This window comes from Benincasa hispida, chromosome 9 (genome assembly GCF_009727055.1).
Source record: "Benincasa hispida cultivar B227 chromosome 9, ASM972705v1, whole genome shotgun sequence".
Classification (NCBI taxonomy): Eukaryota; Viridiplantae; Streptophyta; class Magnoliopsida; order Cucurbitales; family Cucurbitaceae; genus Benincasa; species Benincasa hispida.
The window spans coordinates 76568849-76588455 of NC_052357.1; the positions used below are offsets into that span (position 1 = coordinate 76568849).

Here is a 19607-nt window from a genome sequence, read left to right on the forward strand (position 1 = left end):
GACTTGAGAAACTGGATAATTAAGTGAAATGTTAATAAATAATAATAATAAGCATAGTTTGGAATAGGGAAAATTAAAAAAAATATAGTAATGTTAAAAAATATTTAGAAAGATATTGTACTTTTGAAATTATTTAGATTTTTTTTTTAATAATTTAGACATTCGACCTTCTTCTTTTTTTTTTTTTTTTTTTTAATTTTTCATTTTATAAAATAATTTCTAAAATATTTTATTATTTTATTTAAACTCTAAAAAGAATAAATTAAAAAAAATAATATCTCATAAAAATAAAAAAGTGTAAATTAAAATATCTCATTTATTAAAAATAATTACAAAAATTAATGTGTCCCACAAGACGGACGTCATCGATTTCGAGTTGGTTGTCGTCGTCGACTTCGAATTTGAGGTTGCTCTGGTTCTTCTTGATGTTGCTCTGGTACCTTTGCAGACACTTCATGATATGAATATTCATTATGCTCTCCACAACCCCGACCGTGTCCATGCACGTATGAAGACGAAAGAACAGCCTCAGTCATAATGTCCTGAACCAAATGCTGGCATAATCATCATTGGGCTAACATAATTAGTTTGACTTTGCGTCTGCATCACAAGGGCAAATCTTTCACATTATGGGCAACCTCATCAAACTAATATTTTTCTCGTATAGGTCCTCTACGTCTAGGGGTTGGTGGAGAAACAATAGGTATATCGTATATATAATGTATCTCCTCCATATAGCTTTGGTTGTCACTACATATAGCAAGAACCTGGTTTGGATCATTCGCAACATCACGGAGTCTACGGTTGTTCGATCTCTATGAATTATAAAACAATTAAATAATATTTAAAATAAATTTAAATTAAAAATAATTAGATAATATTCATTCATTTACCATATGACCCACAGCTGCTCCGGACGAGTGACGTAGCGCCTTGTGATATTATTATACCAATGAATATAGTCTTGAGTGACATCCGGATCAATCTCCAGTCCTTAAGTCAATATCATGCAGTAGGGGTTTAGTATTACAAGGCGATGGGACATCCAGTTGAAAATCGAATTGTCTCATCACCCTGTTAGAAAGATGTCACTCACCAATGTGAAACACATATGAGAGTACTCATCGTCCACCATATGTTTTGACCATTCGTACAAAAATTGGACAAAGTATGCATAATAATTTTGTATAGCTCCCAAATAACCTGAAACACAAAATATTATATTGAAGAACATTAAAGACGAATATAATAAAAATGTGTATAAAATAATTTATTAAGTTCATTGTAATGTACCTGATCAGGTTGAAACAGATGTATCTGTACAACTACATATGTGGCTGTCCTAGTCACACAAAATTTGTCTCTCCACCTAAATTTTTAAATTGACAATTTAGAATCTAAATTAACTAGATAAGTGATATAAAAATTAAATTGAATTAAAACAACATATCGAGAACCCAATTGAATTAAAACAACATATCGAGAACCGTAGGCTCGTCCAACTAACTGAGCGTCATTAACATGTTGTAGCTGTGGAGCCATTATTGGAAATCGCTCCTAAGCCCATAGTTGCAAAAGTATGAGATGCCCAACTATCTCTCGAATCTCAGGTCTTGTTGCTTTGCATAGTTGTTTATACAACCATGTCAAACATGCTCCACCCTATGAATACCGCCTTGTATCATAGAGGTTAGCTAATAGTGGCAGGAACATCAAGTTAACCAAATGACTTGATTTGTCGGAAAACAGACTTCCACCCATCATTTGTAGTATATATGCTCGCACATATCTTAAACACACCTCTTCGTGTGTTACAATTTCTCTCAGGTGTTTTAGGAATCATCCTCATGAGCCTGCAGACTCTTCATCAGCAACGAAAAATGCAAGTGGAAGAAGATGGCTGTTCGAGTCAACTGATGTAGCAATCAGCAATTTTCATCTATATTTGTCGTACAAGTGTGTACCATCTATTTGAATTATCGGGCGACATTTATTAAAAGCTTCTATACAAGGACCAAATAAAATATAGAAGTTAGGATAACATGACCTTCAGTAAGCGTTTCTTTCACTATCTACTCTACACGTGTTCCAGGATTGATCTCCTTAACCATATACAACCTTTAACCAACACTTTTCTTTTGCCCTCCCATACCCTATGGTAAGAAACATGATATCCAAACTTTGATTTGATGTTGACTGATAGATGGTTTTTCTCTTACGACATCACATAACTCTAGTGCAATCATTGATGAATCCAATTGCACATGACTTTGACTTAGTTTTGAATAGAAACATGTATGCTACTCATCGTACTTAGTGATCTCGAACAAGCCATGCGATTTTTTCTTTATTGCACGAAATCTCTACTTCCAACCTTCCTCTCCCTTCTTACACCGAATTGTCCAAATCGTCGGTGTCGATTCAACAACCTCATATAGTGCGTGACATTTTATTGCAAAATATTTGACCACGTGTTGTAGCATTTCTTTGTCTTGACAAATTATCCCTTTATACAATTGAGTATTGTCAACGTTCACATGGGTTACAATTGGGTCATGTTCTCGAATGCTATCCAGTACATTCATATCCAAATCATTGAATGTATCTGAAAGTATCTCATGTTCACGACCATCGAAATCCAACTCTTCAAATTCATTATCTATTTTAGTTCTGAAGTCTCTGTACAGGTTGTTAGCCGTTATATCTTCATTATCACATGATGATGCAACTGACTCCGGATCAGGATCAATACATTCAATTGGATCTTCAAACTGACTCAATGATGTAGTCAAGTTTATATCCACCCCTATCCTATTTACATTTACATACAAATGCACTAAATTCAACAGTGGCACTGCGATTGAGAATATCAAGTTCATAGCTTGTGCATTCGAAATAGGGTATGACATAAATCTTATTGATTCTGATAATTATAGGTTAGAATGTCTATATATTATTTCTATCTGATTTGTTCCCATATCTACACAAAGTGACATCCCAACCATTTCAATGAATTGTTCAAATACAATTTCATATTTATGTTAAAATTTCCAGTTGGTGGTTGATCATAGTCAACTCAATCAATACCATCAATCATATTACCATTTGTAAGCAACAAAAATCCAAGCATTTGCCCGCAATTTTCTATAAAAAAAAAAAAAAAAGGATAACATCAACTTTTTGTATTATACTTTTTATAAGAATATATTAAAAAATATTAAACTTTTTAAAAAAACCACAATAATTTTGTATTAAACTAAAAATATTAAACCTTTTAATTTATAAACATCAACTTTTTAAGTTTTATGAACATCAATTTTTTAAACATAATAATAAATTAAACTTTTTATAACTATTTTTAAATATAACAACAACTTAAACTTTTCAAATTACAATGAGATAAACTTTTTAAAACTATTTTTTCAAATTTAATACAAAATAAAAAAAATAAATTAAATTAAACTTTTTCAAACTATATTTTCAAAGTTAATACTAGAAAAATCAAATATCATAAGAAATATATTAAAAAAAATCACAATAATTTTGTATTAAACTAAAAATACTAAAGTGTTTAAACTATAAACATCAACTTTTAAACATAATAATAAACTAAACATTTTAACACTATAAACATCAAAGTTAATACTAAATAAATCAAATATCATAAGAATAAACTAAACTTTTTAAACTATACTAAATTTGTTAACTATCACAATAATTTTGTATTAAACTATAAATATCAACTTTTTAAACATAACAATAAACTAAACTTGCTAAACTAAAAAACAATACTAAGATATAGAATATCATTAAAAAAAAGGACAAATAAATAAAATTACTTATTGATCTTCAATTAAAAAATAATATTAAAAAATTAACATTATCATGGTAGACATCAATATAAGGAATAAAAATGATATATTTAGCATAAACAAATATTAAAAACAAAAAACTACTAATAAATAAAAGTTAAAGTTTAACTCACAAATTCGATGATAGTTTTTTTTTCCTTCAAAGTGACAACGTTCACCCCTTTTTCCTATTATTTCTTATCTGGCAACAACTACAAAAAAAAAAAAAAGAATCTATAAATAAATAATAATATAAAAACAAAAATAAAGTTTATAATTATTCTTAAAAAACAAAAAATTAGTAGAGTAACGAACCAGTATAGTTTGTGATCAAGGGAGAAGTGTGGGAACAATTTGTATCAAATGAAATAGAAGAGATGGAAATGGAAAGCAGTGAGAAAAATGAGAGGAATGGGATTTAGTAGAGGAAGAAGGCAGTAAATTTCGAAAATGGGCAAAGGCAAAGACGAAAATGTGATATGAGAATGACTGATAAAAAGACATAAGTCAAGTGTTGAACACTCAACCCACAGGAGTTGAAATTAAAAGCGGTGGTTAGGGAGGGGGCACGACAACATGGCAGACTTATTAAAACTACCCAGATTCGGTCAGCAGTGCAGGTTGGCAACAACAGAGATAGAACGACTCAACTTGTCGAGGGTTGAACTTTCGACTTTTGTAGGTCGAATGTTCAACATTTGACAAGTCTCCAAGCAAAGCATCATCGAGTTTATCGAGTTCTCAACCCTCGATATTCACCTTCGTCGAATTCTCAATCCTCGACATCTAATCTCGAACAGACAAAACAACCATATTTCTCTAATTAGTTTTAAAACATCCATATTTTTCTAATAAGTTTTCAAATCTACGATATCCAAATAAAATATCTGTTTGGAATGTATTAAGTATTTTCTTTACAAGGAATTAGGAATATGTCAATGAGAAAATGATTGTTAAATAGATTTAAGTTAAAAGAAAAGGGAAAAAAAAAAAAGTTAAAAGAAGGAAAAGTGGGGAATGTGTTTTGTTGATAAAATGGGAAAAGGGAATTAGGAAGCCAATTCGGTGTTGGATGGGTCCCAGAGGTAGCATATTAGGTCCGTTTCACAAAGCATTTTCAAAACTGCAATTCCCCTTCTGACTTCCTTGTGTTTTCATTTCACATACAACAAAAGGGGGAATATGGAAGCAAAGTCAGTCAGTCTGAATTTTCCTTTCTTCTTTTTTTACAAAAAACTTCTAATTATAAATATTGTGGACTTTTCATGATGTTCAAAACAGTAAAACTATTTATTGATCAAGAAAAAAAATACTTTAATTTCCTTCCACCTATAGTTTAGTTACAAGGTCCAAATTACAACATTTTTACACAAATTTAAGCGCTAGCTAACAAGTAATTAAACAATTTAATTCAAACCTCGGATTTTGTTGAACTAAAAAAAGAATAATGACTCAAATATCTCTAATTGGCCAGAAGGAACCAAACAAACATAACTAAACTATTAGTAATTATCTTATCTTACAAGAAACAAACACCCAATCTTTAAATTGGCAATTATAAACCCTTAAAAACTGGTCTGAAAAAAGGGACATTGTAGGAATTCCACTTATGAGTTATAATAAGTTCAATTCATGATCATCCGGTACATATCTGTTTTAAAGTACTATATACATTACAAATAAGGAAACTAGAATTAAAACCTACCCACTATTGAAAATAAAGGGGCATGACATGCACATACTAAACCACATTGAAGGGGATGTCAAATTGAGAAAGTAAAAAAAGGAAAAAGGAAGGTTGGAGTCAAAGGTTAAAAAAAAGGGTGGAAATTAGAGGGTGAGAGCTGTCACTTTCCGTATCCATGAACTTGCAAGGTCAAGAATTCAAATTTACAGTGAGATGGTTGGTTAAAGAAGAGAGAGGGTAGGAAAGCACAGTAAAAGAGAAGGGAAGGAAAATGGTCCATTTTGTCGAGTGAAAGGTCTTTGTCAAGAGAAGCAAATAGTTTTAATATATATATATAAAAAGCTTACAGTTATACCATAGAAAAGGAAAGGGGGAAAGCAATTTTGAGAGAAAAAAACAAAAGTCCCACCAATATGTATAAGTGTGTGTCTGTACGCCTGCATTTATGAAAGCAACCAACATCCCTATCTCTCTCTTTTATCTTTCTCTGAGAATTTTTAATGGCTTGAAATCTACCCCCAACGACTCGCATTGAATTCAGCAGTTTTCAAAATCATGGAAAGAGGAATGGAATGGGTTTTTTCTTTTTAGACTCTGTCTTTGGAATTCGGTTTGGTTTTGTCTGATGCCCACACAGGAACAGAAATAATGCAGAGAAGCGAGAAAAAAAAAAAAAAAAAAAAAAATCTATTTAACCAATATGAATAAGAATACCCGCTTAGGTTGTTGTTTTAGGTCCTCCTGGCCTCGTGGGCGTCACCTTCAACTTGCTTTCCCTGATTTTGCTATCGAGCTAACCTGCGTAAATGATTATCGTGTGATATCGAGAGCCTACTACACTCTAATGCCTAAATTAATACAATAAGTGTATAACTCAATCAAACACATAAGAAGTAAGACCAATACTTTCATTTAGAAATTACTTCTCACATTCGTGGTCGTCGGATGTGGCTATTTATAGACCTTTCCTCTGAAATTCACCTCTAGTTATGAAAAATGTTGGCGATGTTAAAACTGTTTTCAATGCTGGAAGTTGCAGGATGCTAAATTGAGTGTAATAGAGTTATTTTTCAATTGGTATATATTTAATGATTCGACTAGTCGGCCTAACCTCGAGGCATTGACTTTTATCTTGTTGGGATGTGCCTTCCCTTTTACCTCTTCCCAATACCCTATAGACTTAAGCCCGCATATATACTTTGACTCTTGCCTTGAACAATTCTCAATAAATACTAATAACGATTATTAACCATGTTGCATCATATTTTATCGATATATTCGTGAAATGGAAATATCAATATTGATGTCTCAATCCTTGATTCAAATGCAATATCCATTTTATTTTATTTCGGATACCAAATGCCAAATGTGTGTGATTAACTAAGATTCCCTTTTTTCTTACCCTTACCCTTTGGCCTTTGCCTTTCCCACCATCGAGGACACTGCCCTATCATCCCCTTCCAACCCCGCACATCTTGTCTCAAGATTACTGCCCAGATCTTATCATCACCACCCCCGATTTTATTCTCTCCTTCCTTCACACTTTACCCTATAAATTTTCACAACTAATTAACACATCCACCAGATAAATTAATTCCTCTACTCCCCACACACATTTAAAAGTACTTTCCACTGGATCACATAAAACTTCGCATTCGTATTTATCATGTTTCTAAGTAAAGTGTTGAAAAAAAGAAACTGTACCATACAGATACTCTTGGATGCTTTTGCTCCTAAAAAAGAAGGAAAAAAAAAAAAAAAATCAAGAACCAAGAAATAAGAATCAAATGTGTTAATAAGATGCATTTCTTTTCACTAAAGTACTCGTGCTAAAGTGCCTTGTTATAAACATTCCTAAATGCACTTTATCCCTTAATAATGTCAAAAAGTTTTGATAACATTCCTTCACTTTGTTGTTAGTCACTAATATTATTAATGACATGCGTTAGTCACTAATATTATTAATGACATGCTAACATGACACCATCCTTTAAAAAAAAAAAAGAATTAATTTAACATAAAGGATAACTAGACAAACTTCTAATCATGCAACATCAGAATCCCATTACCAAAACAATTAACTATACAGAAATATAGTCGAAAATTGGTAGCCAAAAAGATATAATATAATATCATAATTCTAGAGTACCTTTTTCTACATAAGGTGAGGACATTAGCGTCTATATCACCCGACTTCAATCATGTAGAGTTGCTTTTAATAATTGACTTATATTCATTGGAGCTAAAGTTAAATGAAATGTATACAATCAACATTTTTTTTTTTCAAAAAATAATATATACTTTTTTATTAAAAAAAATCAAGATTATTTGCATAATCATTCTAAGTCTATATAATAATTTTCAACTGTATAAATATATAATTAAACTCCATGCTTTTTCTAGGTCGCTTGGTGTTGGAGGCTAACTAAAGTGATAATATTCCACAGGTTATTATTTATTTCAACTTTTTGAATGTTAAAAAATAATGTTTGCACGCTAGATGGTGGAATTAACTATTCGTCGGTCTTGCAAGGAAATTTGTTCAACATCATTGTGATACATGTAAGCATTATCTTCTTTCTAGACCAAATCATTGTTAGATTTTGAACATTCGGAGAAAGTCACCAAATTTGCAGAAGAAACACGAGCCATTTAACCTACAAATTGAGTTTGTACAAATGGGTTCACAACAAAACTAATTTAGAATTCTTTCCGTAATTGTCTTGGATTAAAAATTACTCCTATGAATCCTACTTTTGTATATACCCACACATTTTTGGAGTATTTTCATAATCAAAAGTAAAGTTTTGAAAACTAAAAAAAATAGGTTTTAAAAACTTTTTTTTAATCAATGATTTTTTAAAAAAGTTATGAAATCATTGATTAAAAAAAAGTTTTTAAAACTTATTTTTTAATCAACGATTTTTTAAAAAAGTTGTAAATCATGGTAAAAAAATAAGTATGCTTTTCAAAAACAAAAAACCAAATGGTATCAAATGGGATCCTAATAAGCCAATTCAAGTCTAGTTTGATAGAAAAGATACCAATTAATATTTCAAACAACAACAGTTTAATTTCCACTCGTTGAACTTGAATAAAAAAACATATTGAATAATAAATTAGTTTCATGTTTGACAATTAACATGTTTGTGTTTTAGTTTTAAGTTTTGTTTTCCTTTTCTTTTTTACAAGAGCACATTTTTTGTAAATTCCAAATTTTGGAAAAGAAATGTTTTTAACCATCGAAAAAGTATCCTCAAGTCTCAACGACACACAGTCTTAGTATCTCATTTTGTTTATTCTAGATTATGAATTTATTAATTCCAAAAACTATACGAAGTCAAATTTTTATAACATATTCTCTATTTGTATAACTTAAATTGAAGCTTCTATACTCAAAACCATGGAAGACACAAAGTTATGAACACTATTTGAGTGTTTGGATTGAGAGTTTGGGTTTAGGTAAAGTAGATTTGGCTTTAATATATCAAAACTCATGTTTGGTTTTGGATTTGTCAAGTATAGGGTTTGATGGACGAGCTAGTGAGATTCAACAGTCTAAACCTAAACCCACTCTTTTCAAACTTATTTTCTCTCACAGTTTTCGTGAACTTCTATTTTTCAAACTTACACCTTGAACACAAAGATTCCTAAACTCGAGTTCTTCCCAATCTTCTTACCTAGACGAGTAATAATTAGATTCATTCCAGATATCACCTATTTCTATGTATCTTACTATACAGAAAAATAATTAAAATATTTAAAAATATAAGCAAAAAGAATTTGACACATGATAAATTATAATTGGAAGATTTGGTGGAATACACAAAGATGAATTCTATTTGAGATGCACCCAAATATTTTTCTAATTAAAAAACCATCCTAAACCCTTTCACTGGTCTAAAATGTGGAACCCAGGCCCTAGATAGTAGATATCCACATGAGTAAAATGACCCACTACCCTTCATTTAGTCTAATGTTCATGGGGAAAATATTCATGTGGTCTGTCTTACATCTAGGAAAAAGTTCATGTGGTTCGTTCCTTGGCCTGGGTGCAATTCCAACAACTTCCATTTTCCTTGGGGAAACGTGTATGCCATTGTAGGGACGACGACTAGAAAAATTTACTTACGCATGCTTATAAGCAGCAGCTAATTTTATTTCTCTTTCTTAACTAAAATTCAGAATGGTTGACCAAAACAAGAATTTTCATTCAAAGGAACAGGCAGCAAGAAAGCAGTAAAGACCAACAACGTTTTGTTATTGTTCAAGTGGGCCTTACACTTTTGCTTACCGCACAGCTCTCGGTGGATGGGATTCCCACACTGTTTTCAATGATTGCGAGCCGTTGTGGATAAAAAGTGGATATCTGCCTTAATGAAAATGTCTCAAAGCCAATAAAAAATCAACAGTTATTATTTATTTTTTTAAACTTTACCTGAGAATCCCCAATTATGATCCGGCGGTGGACGTCAGAGAGAGGTGATGTTCATCGCTGCTGCATTTGGAGCCTCAACAAATCTACTTTACAATCCTGCATGAAGAGAATCTGAAACGGCAGTTAGAGAACAAAAAGATGAGTGCGTGGTATAAAAAAAGAAAGACTCGTTTTCCTGCAATAAGCCGTGTTGCTGGTAGATAATATTCAGTCACATGAATGGCAGACTCTGCTTCGAACAGTAGTTTGAATGTGTTTCTGAATAAAAAATCATAATTTCCAATAGGCATATAGAAAGTGCTAGTGCTGCTGCTAGTAGATGAATCATGAATATTTACTTGTCAAATCTATAAAAGCAAACTAGCTAGCTGTGATTAATTAGTACCCCTTGAGAATAAATTAATCAGCCCTATCCAATAATCAAGTGGCAAGTAAAACAAAGCTGTCCAAGTTTGATGACTGGGACAAGGTAGTGTCCACACGGGACCGTTATATAACTCAAGAAATTTAGAAAGAGAAAATAAAAATGTAAGAATTATAGAGATTCACTGTTGATAAACATGGTAATGGCCCAACTAATACATACATTCACAGGATGAAGGTTGAGATTAGGGAAGCCGTGGAAGGGTTGCGTTGTTCTGTGTATCTTTTGGAGTTTCAAAGCAAAATGATGAGCGCATTGACCATGGTATGGTGATGGTGATGCTTGGTAGTCTCTTCCCTGCTCTTCTGCCATGTGGCACACACTTTAAGAATTAAGAGAACAAACAGATTTGTTCGACTCGATTTAGTCAGATACCGAAACTAACCTTTTGAAATATCAGAAACATCATAACCAACAATCAAACTGCTGACTGAAACAGAATTGAATCGACCGACTAAATAAAACTGAATCGATCAGGCCATGTCCTTGGTTCATTTTTCAGCTTACTATGCCTAAACTCTCCCCCTAATTTTCTAATGTTCCGCTCATCATTATGGATGTTCAAATCCCATCCGTTTACTGAAGTCATCCCATCAATATACATACCAAATTTAATTTTAAGTTCTAATACACTCGACCCGTTTGCAAGATCCACAGAGGTTCGCTCATTCAAATTAACTTCAGTCTTCCTCCACGCCTTCAGATTCATCCAAAGAATGGATGATTACTCAGTTGTTGCACCCATATAAAATATCCTCCAGATGTAAAGACATCCATGTCTATGGAGCATAAGTCCTGCAGATGATAGGAATTGTACCCTAATAAGGACCGGGCGGGGTGTAATAACTAGTTTTGAGGCATCGATGGAAAGACAACCAGTGCTCCCCCATTCCCTGGGTTTCTACTTTTTCAAAATTTATGATAGAATGACCCAGGGAGATTATATCTGTACGCATTGCTCTTCGAGAGATTGAAACTAAGAATCAGAGAAGTATTGGAATACGTGAAGAATTGAAGGCAAAATGAAAATGAATAGTGAAACGTGAAAACAGTGAGAAAGAGATTTGGGTTAAAAATTATTGGAATGGAACGAATTAAATATTACAAATCGGGTCCAAATCACTCAATCCAAACATGGTTTTTGGATTACATGATAATCCAAACTCATTCTAATACGGTCCCTAAAACTTAAAGTTTTCCACTATTATTTATAACTTTATAATTGAAAATAAATCATTAGAAAAAAAAAGGTCATCTGTGACTTTCGCACTTCCGTTATATATATATATATATTTGAATTTGAATATGAATATGATTTCACTGGATTTGGTTCTAGAAAAGGGAAACAAAATTCTGATAATAGCTCCAAAACGAGAATAAGACAGCCTCGTATTGCTTGCTTCTAGATCTAAATAATTGTTGTTTCCTATGGATGTGTAACTCCTCAAACTTCTTCATAGTTCCAGATGCATCATCCCAATTTCATAGTGGACTTCAAAGTGGTTCGTTCCTAATTTTCATTATTCCAACTATAAGTTTATAAATCATTGTACTCCTCCAAGTAGCATACATCTGCATGACAACGACAACGACCTTTAGTAATGTCATTGAACAATTTCGTGATGAGCACCATTTTACCATCTACTCTAACTTAATAAAAGCATGGACGAATCCGTAAACAAAGAGATATTGGGGTAAGTATCTACATAATCCAAATAATGAATAACTATTCTCCAAGTACAATAAACTTTGTTCGAGAGTCAGTCCACCATATATAGCACTCAAAGCTCCACATAGGGAAGGGTAGTTTGCTTGAATAGAGCAATCATTTCTATAACAGACTTGACAGCATGGTGTATTTAAATTTCCGGAAAAAGTTGGGGAAAGTAGATAAAATCTCCAAACCTTATTTTTCCCATACTGCATATCTGCGGCCAGAGGTTGCAATAGTCCATTCCGAACCAGAAGGGCACCAAGAACCACTCCGATCTTCATGCACAGTTTCTCCCCAATTACTGCAGAATAAAGATCTGATCGTGCCTCGAGGATCTTCACAGATGACCGACTGTTGATGTCTTGACGTTTCCGAATGTCCATCTGCAAGAAAAATAGAATTAAGTACCATGAGGAGTTTGCTTGAATAGAGGATAACAAACTCAATTAAAGCATTATTAATCATGTAACATACTAATTTTACTATCTCGCTGTGCACCGAGTCACCCCAATCATAGAAGTGGTCATAAAATACTGTTGGAATCCCTGGATGCGTAAGAATATATGCATAGCCCTGCAGGGCATTGTGGATTAATAAACCAAAGCTCGAGGAAGCAGAAATTAGATGCATGACGGAATTAGACACTACTCTAGGCCAAGCATAAAAGTAGTTGCGGTAGCAACTGGAAGACGAGAAAATAAATATTAAGCTCTTTAATGAAGTTAACCCAGAAATGTCAAAGACTGATCACCTAGCATGCTTGAACAGTTATAGGATTTGAAGTTAAAAGTTGGAAACAAACTCAAAATGTAGACAGATCTCCAAGAATCACTTGCTTTAAAGAACATCCAATGTAGGAAGATAGGGCCGGAGTCGTACATAGGATCAATTGGACCAAACAATTGAGAGCTTCCAAAAAACACAACTCGATGAGGAACATGTGATTGGGTATTTAGACTTATACAACGAATAATTGGACCAAACAATTGAAAGCTTCCAAAAACCACAAAGAAAGTGACAGTGCAGCGAGAATAAGACTACAAGTAAGAACGAGAGACTGCAAATGCGATGGTATGATGTCACAGTTGTATACCTCCATGATATGGTTGGCAGGAAAGGGCCAATGGGCCTGCAAGAACAATGGCAAGCTGAGGTTAGTGGTCACTAATATTATGGTGGTACAATTTCAGCTTCTATATATATTTCAAGAAAATACACGTGAAGAATAATATAGGTTCATTTGCCAAGCAAGTCAAGTTGCATTAATAGTCATGATCTGCCAAGTCCATATCTATACTTGAAAGCACATTTGATGCTTGCTTTCAACCTAGGAAAAAAAGTTAATTATGAGTTTCCAAATAATAATCTAAAGCAATCTACTTGTGAAGATACAGACTTGGATTGCCATAACTATTTATATTTTAATTGGTTCAAGTTCAAACAAACCCATATAAAAGAGAGACTCAGATATATTTTGAGCTGGACCAGTACATCTCAGTTACATGTTGTAAAAATGCATACACAACTTACAAAAGATAATTTCCTCCAATAACATGAAAGCTACATAGGCAAATGGAACGGAATCCAGTAACTGTTCTGTTGGCAGCATATCTGGCCATATAAAAGCCGTAGAACAACCAGACATTATAACTTCATGCAGGTATGCATCAATACTTCTTTTCTCCATTGCTTCCTAAGACAATTTCATGTATGGTCTGGTCACACTCAATCCCCAATACAGGGCATGACTTCCAAACATGTGTTTTCAAATATCATATCAATCCAAATAAAAGCACAATGGCTACATGGTCAAATTGAGACCATGTTATCACACACATAATGAGGAATGAAACACAAATGTTGAAATTTGTCAACGAATAATTTCACAAATAGTTATGAATTTGTGGTACCTGTGTTGAACCAGTATCATGGTTATCTAAGAATGTCACGGCCCTTGAAGGCCACCACCCCATCACACCTGGTGGCTTTCCTTGACAGTCACGCAGACGCCATAATTGTCCTTTAACAGCTTCCTACAAGCAAAATTAATTAGATTATGTTTATCAAGAAGTAAACGAGGAAACAAATGCATTTTAGTTAATCATTGTACTAGCAAGAGCATATATTAACATATCCCAAACCTCACTCAATACAGAAGGAGAAAAGAAGCAAATGGAAAGAGTAAGCCAAACATTGTAGATCTACTGATCTATAGGGAAATGAAAATCCTGACATTATTGTCAATTGATCCTTTCTATTTTAAGTAATTAAGATTTGAGGTCCTTAGTATTACAATTTGGAGGAGGGAAGGGGGTTAGCAATGGCCTCACATACAACACCGATACCTGAAGAACTCCCTTAGTTGTAAAATCAAAAGCAGATGAAAGTTGTCCTGTGCCATCAATCCAATTTATTATCCATTGTCTATGCCTATCTGCGTTTAGAGTTGTAATCATCACTATGGAACACATGAATTGATAAGAACATAGGATATTATACAGACATAAACCATTCAAATAAACTAAAATTCAAGAAACTTGATATAACTTAAAACATGATTTCAATTTATCAACATAATGCATCATCATCTTACCTTGATTATAGTCCAAGTCATGGCCATTATAATTATAAGGATCCCAATACTCTCCAATAGAAAACATTGGCTTTGCTGCTTCTATATATTCTTTCACGAATTTTGCAGAAAAACTGAGTTCAAACATCAAAGATAAAAGAAGGCAACTGTATGTTAGAACCAATTGAAGAACTCCTTAAAAGAAAAGAAAAGACAAAATTTGAGATGATGATAAAGTGAAATTTTGGAACAGAGAAGAGGGAGCTTGTCATTTTCAGAATAATTTATCCTTGAACCTCTGCAACGCCCCAACCCCCCAATATATATGCACACATACACACAAACAGAGAAGGACAGTATTACCCCCTTGCAAAATCAAAACGAAAATCCTGAAACCCAACACTGTTGCATAGCCACTTCAGCTGATATCTCTACGGACAAAAGTTTGGCTATGATCAATGTTTGGAACGCCGTGGAAGTTGTCCCCAGTGCTACGATTGCCCTATAATAGATACCGCAGAATAAAGACCAAAGGTTTTCTGATAATTATGAACTCACTTGGAAATTGTAACAGAGAAATACCAGGCCACCAGAGCACGAGGTAACAGCACACTCGTTCCATGGTAATGGTATTCCATCAAAACGATTATGCATTCCTCCATGTCCTCTAACAGTCCCAACACGATGATTGATGACTATGCCAGCGATTGCTCTAACCTTACACTGCTTCATTTTCTGAAGTAAAGCTTTCAGCATGTCCTCAGAACCATATGAAGAGTTTAGGGAGTACAGGTTCTGAGGGAGGTAACCTGAAATTGTAAAGAAAATATCAAGAGTTTTGCACGCACACATGTAAAAGGAACATAAAAATTCAAGTAAATTTGTTACTATGACCTTGAGGAGCAATGGAATGAGTTGGAGGTGCAACCACACAGAGGTAAATCCACTTTTAGCAATATCGTGAATTTTACACTCTAGATTTCCCCACCAATCACATTTATGAGATTCCCAGTTGAATGCCTGTAATTACAATTGAAAAATTATGAGTGCAGAATTTCTCTCATAAGTTTAACATGACTTGGAGATTTGATCTAAAACATTGACAGTCGTGAAGTCCACCCACCTCAAATTCTAACTGATTTATATTAAAAGAAACAACAACATCCAGGATGAATTTCAAACGCCAAGCATCCCCTCAATTAAGAGCAACGAAATATCTTCCTGCTGACCTCTGCTCTACACAAAAATCAGAAAGCTAAAATTGTAACCTCTACCTGGAAAAGGATTTCTCTTCCATTGCGTATCACTGCCCCTACAGGTAACCAAAAAGAAACACTGAAATTATTAAAAATGATAAGATAATTTCAAACAAAAGAAAACCTACATAGCAGAAAACCAGCTCTGATTTCAACCATTGTACCTATCCTTTCCATATAAACCACAAATTTTGTTGTAAAATCAAATATTGCTCAACGTACTCATACCTAAGAAGCATACTCTTTTAAAATCTCCTATCCCTGAGTCAAATTTTAAGCATCCTCAAGCATTCCTTTTGGTTAGTTAGGGCCCAGGACATGTATTAGAATTTGAAGTCACTTCCAAGAGAGGTATGATCTTTTCACGAACATTTTTGACATGAGCATACCATGACGTGAAATTTGTTGTCAAAACGAAAAGGCATATCATATTGATGCAGAAAAAAGACCGTATCAGTATCAGTCTGCTCGTAGCTTTCATCAAAACCCTGAATTCCAACACAAAAAAGTAATTTGTACATTATAATGGATATTCTAACTTCTAACAAATTTATGACTAAAAGCATATCAAAGTGATGCAGAGAGTTCATTAGGGAAACAATTGCCAAATTAATGAAATTTTTTGTTTCTCCACATGCTTAAATAATCCGGAAAAATTCCCATCGGAAATATGGATTAAATAAGAAGCATACATTATCATCACCCATAATACTCAGAAGAAGCTCGTGAAAACCTTGAAGTCTTAGTTGCAGAAAATAGAGATGTCCTGCAACCATAATCAAACACCGAAAAAACATCACACTCTGCAAAGTGTAACCTCAGTCATATTGTGTAATCTTAACTTCGTATGATGGCCACTCGAAAAAGGAAAAGGAAAATAAGTTATAAGATAACGAGCTAGAATTGTAACAGAGTAGTTGGTGACGTGGTGGAGACAGTTCATGGCTCTAGCTTAATTCTGTAAGCGCAAACGTACTACCTGCTTCAATTTGTGAAACTATTCTTCAATTTCAAACTGGATAAAACATTAAAACATCTTTAACCTGTCCAAAATCAACTTCATCAACACCTCTTAATAGATTAAACTAACATGCAGCAGATGCGATCAACCTTGATAATACGAATTAATAAGCTGAAATCACAATTTTAGATTGGCGCGAAGACATTTACCGCTGAAAAATTCAAGAAAGAGATAAGACTAACTACATAACTATGTAAACAGTGCTACTTTTAGCAAATGCAACCTAGAAGAAAAAATAAACCTAGAAGAAAAAACGCAAATGCAACGAAAGATGCTTTGAGAGTGATTCGTCATGTATACATATTCAATAGACAAATAGCTAAACAACCAAAACGCTTCGCTAAGTCATGCGATTAGAATTCCGCGTTTGAACACCGTAAGAAGACAAGGCGATGAATAGAAATTACTTAGCAAACAATGAGAAACGTTACCAAGAAGCAATCAATTCCGACTGCGGAGGATGTCGCGGAAAGAACGAGGAAGGAATTGACGTTTGAACGATGATCTTAATGAGTTTGGTGTTCAAGAACACTACACGGTTCGATGTTTCTGGTTTTGCTGGTTTAGGGAATCGGATGTTAACTGCTCCACCATTTGCAATCGAATGATTGGTCTCAGAAGTTTCAAGGCCATTTGATCCGCAACCTCGTGAACTCGAGATTCTTCGCTAGAACCAATCGAAGGGGTGTGGGATGCGGACCTTTGGCCCGCGTGTTCCGTCGCTAACCATTTTGCAATGGCTTACGCGTTAAGCAACTGTCAGTTTCATGGAATACTAACCCTGGACGTCCGATTGAACGTATGCTAATTGCTACATTTGCCTTCTTACCCCATTAAAATTGTTGATAATTTATCTTTTTTTTAATTACTTTGGAGAGTATGAACTTATATGCATTCTTAGGCTGTATGTAAATATTGTTTTTTTCTTTTTCTTTTTCCTTTTACCATGATATAAAATTTCGGTTCACATTTCAACGTATGATTAAAAAAAATGAACAATAAATTAAATATAATATCATATATTATATTGATATTTCTATGTTTTCATAGATACAGATAAATAATAAGATTTCACTCATATAAATATGATATACATGTTAATTTGTTTAATCATATAAAATATTTATTTTAATTTGTTTAATCATATAAAATATTTATTTACTGATTTAAAATTATTTTTTGAATATTTTGCTTTATAATTTTTTAAAAAATATCCATGACATTTTATCGATATTCTTATCGACATTTTCATAATATTAAGATATCGATATTTTGGTCGTTATCAATTTTTAAACATTATATAACATAAATAACCATCATTAGATTTACTATTGTTAAAATGTTTACTTATTAGTTGATTTATTGTTTTTATAATGTCCACATCAACATTTTAAACTTTTGTTTTAAACTCCAATTTGGTCAAGTTAAATTATACATAATTTGACTCGTTGGACTATTTTCAATCACAAGTAATTGACACAATCTTCCTTATAGATCGGAGGTTTGATCTCTCATCCTCACAATTGTCGTGTTAAAAAAAAAATCATCTAACTAAGGTTATGATTTAATTCATTACTTTTTTATTTTTTATTTTAATTTATTAAAAAACTATAATATTTATTATTAAAAAGTTTAATTTTAGGTTGACGTGAATGAAAAATAAAAAATTGAGGTGCAACTTTTAGATTGGTAATAATTTCATAGTTCGATGATTTGAGATTTTCACTGCTTCATGGTTAGTTTGTAACTTTGTATGTTTAACCATGCATAGTAAGATATTTATAACAATTTCCTTAGTTTTAGAAAAGTGCTCAAGAAAATTCTGAATTCATTTTGAAGTAACAAAACAATCATAAAGTTGAACATTTGGATTGTAATTTTTTATTTTTGCATTTTGTGGCTTCAAAATTGTTTGATAATTTTTATGAAAGTAAACTGCCAATCTCCCCCTTCTATTTTTTCCTTATTCTTTTCCTGGTTGTTTATATGGTTTTGAAATTTTTATTTTGATTATTTAGATTTGGGTACGTTTCAATAGATAATTTTAAAAGTTTTATTTTTTTTGATGGTATGTTTTAATCTAGCTTCCTTTTTTAATTTGTTAGAAAATTTGAATTATAAATCTTTTGACCGTTATGACATCAAATGTCAGTTAAATTGACTATTTATATTTTTCTTGGTGTACGAGCATATATATCCTATTAAATCTTAAATCATATCATAGTCAGAGGTACACACAAACTATAAAAAATATGGTTTATTGTCAAATACAAAAAGATACACATGTATCCAATATTGATTAACCCTAAACAACATAAACACCAATTTGTAACTTCTACCATAATAAAATATAAGTTTGAAACTATTTAAACCACACAAACCAATTTTAAACCAAGATTAAGCTATAGGAACCAAAATGGCGAGGAACCAATTACAAATCTAGGTCTATTTATTTATATTTTAAAGTTTCCATAAGAAATTCTAACAAGTTTATCAACTTTTAAGTGTGATTATACGTCGGGATTGAAATACTTCGGCTCACGAGTTAGTCAAAATGAATTTTTCTTGTATTTCTTTTACTTGCACTTCTAATTTTCCTGAGTGGTTATTTCTTATGAAAAAAATGATTAAAAAAAACTACATA

The 19607-nt window shown here is 32.7% G+C and overlaps 1 protein-coding gene and 1 long non-coding RNA gene across 6 annotated transcripts; both read right to left on the minus strand.

Annotated features, from left to right (window-relative positions):
* Nucleotides 1-317: 317 nt before the first annotated feature.
* LOC120086477 lies at nt 318-10029 on the minus strand. Of its 5 annotated transcripts, XR_005484233.1 has the most exons (8): nt 9821-10027; nt 7243-7271; nt 6253-6336; nt 3986-4063; nt 1294-1369; nt 1097-1203; nt 894-993; nt 318-815 (listed from the first exon to the last, which is right to left on the minus strand). It is a non-coding gene; the product is annotated as an uncharacterized LOC120086477 (long non-coding RNA). The 5 variants fall into 5 exon arrangements; XR_005484235.1 differs by lacking the exon at nt 7243-7271 and having other exon boundaries at nt 894-1203; nt 9833-9907; nt 9977-10029; XR_005484231.1 differs by having other exon boundaries at nt 894-1203; nt 9833-10027.
* A 1952-nt stretch (nt 10030-11981) lies between these two features.
* LOC120084914 (probable alpha-amylase 2) lies at nt 11982-16718 on the minus strand. The gene is given in 14 exon segments (XM_039040725.1): nt 11982-12497; nt 12589-12659; nt 13208-13243; nt 13645-13807; nt 14025-14147; nt 14460-14548; nt 14708-14820; nt 15050-15110; nt 15113-15188; nt 15269-15495; nt 15581-15610; nt 15613-15706; nt 16332-16430; nt 16635-16718. Coding segments are annotated over 14 exon segments (1722 nt in total). The 3' UTR covers nt 11982-12041.
* Between the last annotated feature and the right edge of the window lie 2889 nt (nt 16719-19607).